Below are 10,491 nucleotides of genomic sequence, written 5' to 3' on the forward strand. Positions count from 1 at the left end.
TTGGCCTCTGGCAACTAGCTGCATCCCTAGGAGTTTTCCTCATTAACATAAAACTCAGATGTTGAGGGATTTGTTATGATAACAAGACACTTCTCTGACCGGTGTGGCTGTGCAGCTACTTCAGAAACCAAGGAGGACTTCCCTGATGGCTGGTGGCACAGTGGATAAGAATCCAACTGCCAATACATGGGACACAGAGTCAATCCTGGTCCAGGAAGATCCCACATGCTGTGGAGCAACTAAGCCCATGCACCACAACTACTGAGCCTGAGCACCTAGAGCCTGTGCTCCGCAGCTAGAGAAGCCACTGCAGTGAGAAGTCTGCACACCATCACAAGAGCAGCCCTTGCTTGCCTCAGTTAGAGAAAGCCCACGTGCAGCAATATATAAAGTAAATAAACATATCATTTATTTAAACAAATAAACAGCCAAAAATAAATAAATAAGAAACTGAAGAGAAAAGCCCAAGTATTAAAAGATGCTCCTCTGCACTTATCCCCTAAGAAATTCCAAGCACTTTAGGAGCTCTGTGCCAGAAACAGGCAGGAAGACCAAATATATATTTCTTATTTAAATCACAATATCACAATGGAGAAAAGGGAAAAGACTCATTTGCTTAAGACCCTGGAGGAGATGAGAGAGAGAGAGAGAGAGAGAATGACCTTGGGGCCCAGCGGGAGAGGAGAGGAGGGGTGAAGACCACACAGGGAAGGTCTCTGGACATTTATCCACAGCCTCTCCTGTTGGGCTGCCTCCCCTGAGGCCCTGGCTCCAGTCTTGCTCCTCCAACAACTTTCTGGAACCCAGTAACCCTTCCGCTTCTCCCCCTTCAGGCCTGGTGGGTAGTAGTGCCCATGACAGCCAGCCCGGCAGCTTCCACCCGCCTGGTGGGTCCCAGTAGCCTGTCCATCCCTGTGGGAACAGCCGCACGCTGCCCCATTCTCAGAGTCCTCCTGGGAGGGCGCCGTCTGTTTCATAGGAGAACTGGGCAGAAGAACCACATGACAAGGAAGCTGGGAGCCACAGAGCAGGGTTGGCGAACTCACCTAGACCCGGAAGCAGTTCTATGGGGTCACAGCCACACCCGTCCACTCTCCTGTTGTCTATGCTGCCAAAGTAGAGTTCAGTGATCACAGCAGAGACCAAACGGCCAGAGAAGCCTCACATACTGACCATGTGTCCTTCCAGAGAGAACATGTGTGAGTCTAGTGTGGAAGAATGAACATGCATGACCTGAGGGTTGGAGACTTGAGTTGAGCCCTGCATCTGCAATTAACTGAATGAGCCTCAGCTCTAGGACAGTAATAATACTGTGGCCCACAAAGCTGTGGTTGGAGCTGCAGCTATAATGAGTCTCTGTGTTTCCAGGGGTTGCTGTCCTTTGAGGACGTGGCTCTGTACTTCACCAGGCAAGAGTGGGACACACTGGACTGGGCTCAGAAGGCCCTCTACAGGGATGTGATGCTGGACAACTACAGACACGTCATCTTGGGTAATGAGTCAGCCTGAAGGTGAGGGGAATGGGTTTAGGGAGGGCTCATGAGTATACATGGTATTTATTACAAGTGTGTTATTTCCTTAAAAATGATATGTAGCAAATATGTCCTACTCAAGAATTGATTCATCTGTGTGGTGTATTTGCGAACATTCTTTAAAATTGTTCCATGCTTGCCTGTATGTTGGCAATATTTCACAATAAACTTGTCCATGTTTTTTGGTGGAATATCACAGTTCAAAAGTATATAAATAGGGACTTCCCTGGTGGTCCAGCAGTTAAGTCTTCGCCTTCTAATGCAGGGGGTGCGGGTTTGATCCCTGGTCAGGCACTGAGATGCAACATTTCTAAAGAAGTAAATAAATCCCATAGAGAACATCGGTACTAAAAAAAAAAAGGACTCACTTTCATTAAAAAAATATTTTGAACTTACTTATAAAACAGAGATTCACAGACATGGAACGAACTTATGGTTACTGGTGGAGAGGGATAGTTAGGGAGTTTGGGAAGATCATGTACACACTGCTATATTTAAAATGAATAACCAACAAGGACCTATTGTATAGCACATGGAACTCTCTCTGTTCAATGGTATGTGGCAGCCTGGATGGGAGGGGACTTCGGGGGAGAATGGGTACATGTATAAGCATGGCTGAGTCCCTTCACTATTCATCTGAAACTATCACAACATTGTTAATTAGCTATACCCCAATACAAAATAAAAAGTTTAAAAGAAAAAAAAAAGGTTTGGTCCAAAAGTGGAGGTCCCCGAAGAGTGACAAGGGCAGAACTCTGATGCGTCACCTTTGCTCTTGCTGAAAGTATGTTCTGGGGAGAGGGGGGTGCTCCTGAGTCAGTTGCTCCTCCTTCAGGGCAACAGGCTCTCAAAGGGCATCCCGAGGCTAGCTGAACTCAGTCTATCTTGGGTGTGATGCCAAAAGGCAATACAATCCATGATTATTGAAATGCTCCAAAGAACATAGTTTCTGGAAAGAGAGAGAAAGAGAAGGAGGGAAAGAGAGAAGGGAATAAAATGACTCATGCAGAAGCAGGTCAAAATGATGGGACTTTATTTCTGTGGATTCTTTGGTGTCGGACGAGGTGTGAGCTCTGTCGGAAGCTGTCCCCACAGTCAAGACATCTGTAAGGTTTCTCTCCGGTGTGAGTTCTCTGGTGTTTAACCAGGGTGGCGCTCTGACTGAAGCGCCTCCCACACACAGGACACCCGTAGGGCCTCTCCCCGGTGTGGATCCTCTGGTGTTTGGAGAGGTCGGAGCAGCGTTTGAAGCTCTTGTCGCACTCCTCACACGTGTAGGGTCGCTCCCCCTTGTGCGTCCTCTGGTGTCTAAAACGACTGGAGGTGCGGCAGGTCTCCCCGCACGCCTCACACGTGTAGTGATTCTCCCCCAGGTGGGTTCTCTGATGCCGGCTGAGGTGTGAGCTCTGTCGGAAGCTGTCCCCACACTTGGGACACGTGTAGGGCTTCTCTCCGGTGTGTGTCCGCTGGTGTTTAACCAGGGTGGCGCTCTGACTGAAGCGCCTCCCACACACAGGACACCCGTAGGGCCTCTCCCCGGTGTGGATCCTCTGGTGTTTGGAGAGGTCGGAGCAGCGTTTGAAGCTCTTGTCACACTCCTCACACGTGTAGGGTCGCTCCCCCTTGTGTGTCCTCTGGTGACCAAAATGGCTGGAGGTGTGGCAGGTTTCCCTGAAGTCGTTACAGGTATAGTGCTTCTCCCCCAGGTGGGTTTTCTGATGTCGAGTGAGATTTGAGCTCTGTCGGAAGCTGTCCCCACACTTGGGACACGTATAGGGCTTCTCACCGGTGTGTGTCCTCTGGTGTTTGACGAGGGTCGCGCTCTGACTGAAGCGCCTCCCACACACAGGACACCCGTAGGGCCTCTCCCCGGTGTGGATTCGATGGTGTTTAAGGAGGTCGGAACGCTGTTTGAAGCTCTTCTCACACGTTTCACATGTGTAAGGTCTTTCTTCATGGAACCACCTCTGAGTCTCAAATAGGCCCGAATGATGGCAATTTTCCTCACTGTTGAGAGATTCATGAGGTTTCACCATTTCTAACCTGTGTTGGCAGTTGTTCCCATATTCATCCCCAGTGACGGGTCTCCCTGCTGTTGGGACGTACTGACCAGGAACAAAGTCTGAACTCTCGGCACTGGTCCTGAATTCATTGTTTTGGACATCTCCTTCGCTGGGACCATTCCTGAGATCCGAGATGTGGGTGACTCCCTGATCTTCAGGAGAATTTTCACGTTTCAGCGATGAGGGGTCTCCCAAGGGCTTCTCTTTCCTGTCCTGCTGGGCATCACCACACTCAGAAGATAGGGGAGCCTTCTCCTGAAATCCTTGTAGCTGCCCTTGAGGCTCCACTTCTAGAATTTCTTGCTTTGGAATCAACTCTTTGTTCTCAATTCTGGTTTCTGAACCTAAAATATTAAAATACGAGTTGCTGACATTTCATCCCCTGGCAGGAGTGATTAAGAAAGTGTTAGCAGAGAAACAACCCCCCAAAGCCCTTTTCATGTTCTCCGTGAACCACTCCTGAATTATATTATTTTAATTAACCTGTCAAATGTGCTTACCTGTACAAGTCCTGTTTCTTTCCTTTTATACTTGTGCCTACTCCCACCAACCCATCTCTTTTCCCCTAACCCCACTTCATAAGACCACAGGGAGAAACGGACAAGAATAATTGGCATGATACTCTGTGTAATGGTGAAAAACTAGAAGCCTTAACATCTGTTGACAGAATGGATAAGTGAATATTAGGATGAAATACATAGAGATGTTAAAATGAATAAACTAGAGCTACACGTATCAACATGGATAAAAATCCCAAAAATGTAATGTGGAGAAAAAAGGCAAGGTGCAAAAGAACCATACAGTAATATAAGGTATAGACCATAAAAACATGTCAAAATACTATATATGTTTATGTGTTTATATACATTTATATATATACATGCAGAGAGTGTATATGTGGCTACATGTGTATGTAGAAAGAATATAAAACAGGCACAGAAGTGCTAAGTCAGGATATCGGTCACTTCTGGAGAAGGAGGGGACAGCTTTCGAGGGGGGTACACAGAGCTTCACCTAGTGCTACGGCTGTAATATATGCACCAGAATAAAAAGCTGACTCTATCACCTAACAATATAGAACAGAAAGGTCTTGCCTCAGTCACAAAAGGGGCTTGAAGGCTCTCAATCTCTGTGAATGGCAGCCTGGCTCGGAGATTTTCTGAAGCAAGCCCTCCGCCAGTCACACCCAGCTGGAGACAGGCAGAGGCCCAGCACTTACTTGGTGAGACTGCGTTCCCATGATCCTTCGGTGCACCGTCTCTGAAGAAGTCCTTCTGTGCTGGGCCCAGATGCTCCCACTCCTCCCAGGTTAGAGACAAGGCCAAATCCCGGACTGTCACCAACCCCTGTAACAACAAGAGACCTCCCCTCAGCACCTGCTGTCCCAGGGTGGCGTCACCAGCAGTGCCGGGATGAGGCTGGACTCAGAGAAGAGTCCACAAACCCTGAGAAACCAAGTAACGACTGAGGGAGTCTTTATCAGTAAGCCTTGTACTGATGTGGGAGTTGCAAAGTGACCAAAGACAGAAGCATTCTCCTGCAATCCTGAAAAGCCTTTCTGTGGACTGTCTACATTCATTTGAGGGAAGAGCAAAATACTCATTTGACTTATATTGCTGTGATTTATCGGGCTTCCCAGGTGACGCTAGTGGTAAAGAATCTGCCTGCCAGTGAAGGAGATGCAATAGATGTGGGTTTGATCCCGGGATTGGGAAGATGCCCTGGAGAAGGAAATGGCAACCCACTGCAGTATTCTTGCCTGGAAAATCCCATGGACAGAGGAGCCTGGTGGGCTACAGTCCATGGGGTCGCAAAGAATCAGACACAACTGACTGCACATACACACCTCTGATTTATCAAAACAGAAACCTGATACAGACTCAAAATATACAGGTTAACCGAAGTCCCCAGTTCCAATGCTGGCTCTCAGACACTGCTTCCTCTTGTGTGACATGGATACAAAGATCTATCTTCAGAGGAAGGAACCTCACCAACAGGAGTAATTATTTGTTTTCCCTGAGCCTCTCTCTCCTCTCCTTGTAAAGGAAAACCACCTTCCTGTGTGTCTCCTCTGCTCTCAATACTCTGAATATTCACTACAACAATATCACGTCTGACACCAGATGTGTGCATTTCCACAGCTGAAGCAGTTATGCAGCACCAGCTGGTGGGCTTCCTACAGTTTAACAACTCTGACCCCACCTACCTGGCGATGGTGTGAGATCCCACAGGTTAAGAGCTCAGTCTTACAAGACTGCTCCCCTCCTCCATACACCAATTCCAAGTCCACGCTGTCACCTATGTACCTGCTTTTAACCAACCAGCTATAGATTGGAGGTTTCCAAGACTCCTCTTTGAGTTTGATTAATTTGCTAGAGTGGCTCCAGAATGCAGGACAATAATAGTTTACGTCTAAATTACCAGTTTATTATAAAAGAATATAAGTCAGCAACAGTCAGATGGAAGAGATGCATCGGGCAAGGTCTGGAGGGGCTTCCTAAGCTCAGGAGCTTCTTTCCCCTTGGAGTTGGGATGGGGGCAGGGTTTTGTTACCCTCCCACTTAAGTAGATGTGCTTACCAACTGGGAAGCTCTCTGAACCCCATACTCTTGTGATTTTATGGGGGCTTCATCACGTAGGCAGGATCAATTATTAATTCCATTTCCAGCCTCTCTTCCTTTTCTGCAGTACCATTATCAATTGAGGGAGGAGGAAGTCATCCAAACCGTTAAAAAGTAAAAGGATGTTCATATTCAAAGTGGTGGGGAACTGCTGTTTTTATAGCATCGTTTAAGGACACTTTGCACCTTTCTTTCCCAAATAATCTAGTTAGACACGAGGGTGTCTTACACTGAGCAAACAATACTTCTGTGTCGGTTTTGTGCGGAAAGGTCTACAACTCAAGGACCTCTTCCTGGACGGATTTATTTGTCACTGCTTCCTACAAAGGAACGAATGTTTCATGCACATCCTAAAGTTCACGCAAAATGTAATAAGGAAGTAAAGAACTTCTGAAACCCATAGCATCCCTCACACCCCCATCCCCCTCCCAGAACACCTTCACTCCTCACCTGGCCTGAGGTCCCAGCAGACTCTCTCTGAAGAGACCGCACCAAGGCGGCCACCTCCTCCCCGCTCTGCGGGCAGTGCTTCCGCACCCAGGCCTGGAGCTCCCGGGGCAGGACGGTCAGGAACTGCTCCAGCACCAGCAGCTCCAGGATCTGCTCTTTCGAGTGCACCTCGGGCCTCAGCCATCGACAACAAAGTTCCCTGAGCCGGCTCAGCGCCTCTTCGGGTCCGGCCACCTCCTGATAACGGAACTGCCTAAAATGACGTCGGAAAGTTTCGGGATCGGGACAGTCCCCCGGCCGGTCGGACTCCCCACTTCCGGGGGAGCATTCCTCCACTTTCACTGTCCAAAGTCCATCACCTAGGGCCGGAGGGGCGACCCTGCTTTGACTTGCGGTCCAGCTCCAACTCATCCTTCTCCCGCTCGTGCGCACTTTCCCGGAGTTCCACCTTCAGCTGAGGTGACAGCAAACCCAGCAAAAAGCCGCAGAACACATCGGATCTCCCTAAAGAAGCACCTGCAGACCGTCGGGTCCTAAACAGGATCCCACCTCCCCGGGCCCCCTCCCAGACTCCTCCTACCCAGAAACCGCTACCCTATCTAGAAGCTGTCAAATCCCGCGACAAAAAATTACTAACAGCCCGAGTCGGAAGTACGTCACCGGCTCCCTGTGGTGCCCACCCCTCAGGGCATTTCCGGGGCCTCTCTAGGCTCCTCGGAGGAGTGACGTGCGTCTATGTGGTTTGTTATCATTACCTTTTCCAGAGGTACTCTCGGTGGCTCACCCGGTAAAGCATCCGCCTGCAATGAGGGAGACCTGGGTTCAGTCCCTGGGTTGGGAAGATCCCCTGGAGAAGGGAACGGCTACCCAGTCTAGTATTCTGGCCTGGAGAATTCCATGGACAGAGGAGCCTGGCCGACTACAGTCCATGGGGTCGCAGAGTCGTACATCACTGAGCGACTTTCACTTTCACCTTTTAGTGTGGAGCTTACAGTTGCAAACTTAAGGTTGCAGAACTAAAGGATATTCTTCCTTTACAAATAAATGTCATTCCTTTTGAATTCTTGACAATCTTTCATCTTTAGATTAAGTATGAGAAGGAATCTTATCATTGTTTCAAAGAGGAAAAAAAAAGAAACAAAATATCAAACCCGTGTTTCACTTGCATTCCTTTGTATGCAATACATAATCAAAATTTTGCAAAAAATCATTCAAAAGCAATCACATGCCTTAGCTTTGTAGCAACTTTCTTCTCAAAGTTGGCTCATTACCATGTTAAACATTTATACTAAGCTAGAGAATATATTTGTCAAATTACATGTCTTATGTTTTAAAAGTATGTTTCACATGATAGTAAAATAAATTTAAAATAATAAGTGTATATGAAAAATTGTATAGGTGATAAAAATATGTACCATTCAATTGTTTCTACGTTTAATAAACATCACTTTTATTTGAGAATAACCAAAAGAAAGAATGTCATTCTTAACAAATTATCTGTGAAGAAAGTTGTATAAATTTGGTTTTAGGGAAAGTTAAAAGTTCCAGTTGTACAATAAAGTGGTCATTGATCCATCGATTACACTTAGGCAAGAAAGGTTTATAGAGTATCTTCTACATGCAAAGGCATCATGGTTGACACTATGGATGCAAAACTGGGAAGATATATTCCCTGTCCTCAAGTTGCTCACAGTCTCCTAATGGAGACAAGACACTTAAATTACAGGACAGTGTGGTAAACGCAATACTTTGAGGTGTATGCAGCATCTATTCGTATGAGCAGAGATGGAAATAATCAACCACGCCTGATGGGGAGTGTACAGTCAAAGGCTTCACAGAAGAGATTAAGTTTAAAAAGTCCATGTGGACTGAAGACATATTTTAATTAAAAAATGGGTTAAATATACAGGCAATAGTTAGACACAACTAAAGCAACTTAGCACACACATACTTTGGTTTAACATTTACATTAAACCATCCGCATTATTAAAGAAATGAAGAATTATCTAAGCTACGTATGCGTGTGTTCGTGCTCAGCTGTGTCTGACTCATTGTGATCCCAAGGACTGTAGTCCGCCAGGCTCCTCTGTCCGTGGGATTTCCCAGGCAAGAATACTGGAGTGGGTTGCCATTTCCTTCTCCAGGGTATCTTCCCAACCCAGGGATTGAACCAGCGTCTGCTGCTTGGCAGGCAAGTTCTTTACCACTGAGCCACCGGGGAAGCCCTATGTAAGTTATATTAAGGGTAAATTCATTTAAAAACCATTTGTTTAACTATAATTAATGTCCTGATTTGTGAATGCAAATTCCCAAGCAGAGTCAAGATTTCATACAACATATTTATGGACTAAAGTTTACATTATAAACTTTAAAAATTATTTCCAAAGTTTGTGCAAAAGCACAGGTACTCAATTCCTACTTTAGGTTCTAGAAGTTGAAGTGGCTCTACCAGTCTGTTGTGATCTGTTTTGATTGGACATTAACAGGACATGGAACAGGCAAAGGCAGATTTTTCAGGATTATTTTTTATGTTGAATGTGAAAGTGTTAGTCACTCAGTCCATGTAAATATAATCAAATATCTTATATAACGCACATATACACATTTATACTACACCAATGTGCGTGCTAAGTCACTTCAGTCCTGTCCGACTCTGTGAGCCCATGGACTGTAGCCTGCCAGGCTCCTCCATCCATAGAATTCTCCAGGCAAGAATACTGGAGTGGGTTGCCAGTTTCTTCTCCAGGGGATCTTCCCCACCCAGGGACTGAACTCGGGTCTCCTGCATTGCAGGAAGCTTGTACCAGGTCTCGGTTGCAGGATGTGGGATCCAGTTCCCCTACCAAGGATCGAACCCAGGTCCCCTGCATTGGGAGTGCAGAGTCCTAACCACTGGACCACAAGGGAAGTCTCTGTAGGAAGATTCTTTACCGTCTGAACCACCAGGGAAGCCCGATTTTTATGTTAAAAATCACTTAAAGAGAAAAAAATTCACTACTCTCAAGGCTCATCTTTGTCATTTTACAAATCTGGAGCAACATGTGATAATTTAATGAGATAACTTGTCGAATGTTTACATCTCATCTCCCTAGGTGGTTTGAAAGTCTCTGGAGGGCAGAAACTTTGCACAAGTCTACTTCTTCATCTGTGTGGGAACGCCATCCTGATCTGGCAGGAAGTCAAAAGTTCTTTTCCCAGTATTGCAGGACAAGGCTTTGACTAGGATCAGGTTATCCAGGATGGCAAGGGAATTAGGACAGAAAGCAAATTTACAAATAAAACTCTATGGTACAGGCAAATCTAGCTCCAGAAAATATCCATCTATGTAACTAGTAACGGAATCCAGAAGAGAATATTATGTACTATGAAGACAGTACAAGCATTTTTCATCTTCTCCCAGTGAGAGGAGATGTATTAATAGGTCTTCTTTCCTGCTGATTACCAGTCTGGCTCCACTAACTAGTTCCAGTGTCTGGGTTGTATGACTGGATTCTGATCATGATTTAGTGATTTGCTTAGCTCTTTTCTCCCTTTCTCGTGTAATGTAACTTTTGTCTTCACTTGCAGAACATCAAGTGAATTCATCTGTTCCCACTGATATCACTGAATGATATATTTTTGTGTTCCCAATGCCTTTTCTGGTGCTTTTTTCATAGACGTTAACTGAAGAAATGTCTCATCTTTTAAAAAAGTAATTAAGTGCAAGTAAATAAAGTGAGAAAGGGAAAACAAAGTAGGGATAAGTAAGATGGAGCCAAGGATAGGACGGAATTAGAACTTACCCACTGTACTCTCCTGTATACTGACAAAAGATAGCTCATAGTT

At 45.9% G+C, this 10,491-nt stretch overlaps 1 protein-coding gene and 1 non-coding gene across 12 annotated transcripts in view; both read right to left on the reverse strand.

The window, feature by feature from the left end:
* Window positions 1–2,542: 2,542 nt before the first annotated feature.
* Window positions 2,543–10,491, reverse strand: part of ZNF394 (zinc finger protein 394) — a 29,909-nt gene continuing 21,960 nt past the window's right edge. For 5 of the 11 annotated variants that reach the window (XM_081555832.1, XM_081555836.1, XM_081555838.1 and 2 more), the window contains 4 exons: window positions 7,422–7,466; window positions 6,667–6,919; window positions 4,815–4,941; window positions 2,543–3,939 (listed from right to left, as the gene is read on the reverse strand). In XM_081555832.1, coding sequence (XP_081411958.1) covers window positions 2,549–3,939; window positions 4,815–4,941; window positions 6,667–6,919; window positions 7,422–7,466 — 1,816 coding nt within the window. In that variant the 3' untranslated portion in view covers window positions 2,543–2,548. Of the gene's footprint in view, window positions 3,940–4,814; window positions 4,942–6,666; window positions 7,171–7,421; window positions 7,467–10,491 lie in introns of all 11 variants that reach the window. The other 6 variants (XM_081555827.1, XM_081555828.1, XM_081555831.1 and 3 more) reach the window with 2 other exon arrangements.
* Window positions 9,501–9,573, reverse strand: TRNAG-CCC (transfer RNA glycine (anticodon CCC)). The gene has a single exon. It is a non-coding gene; the product is annotated as a tRNA-Gly (tRNA).

This window comes from Giraffa tippelskirchi, chromosome 13 (genome assembly GCF_054371585.1).
Source record: "Giraffa tippelskirchi isolate mGirTip1 chromosome 13, T2T-mGirTip1v1.2.pri, whole genome shotgun sequence".
Lineage (NCBI taxonomy): Eukaryota > Metazoa > Chordata > Mammalia > Artiodactyla > Giraffidae > Giraffa > Giraffa tippelskirchi.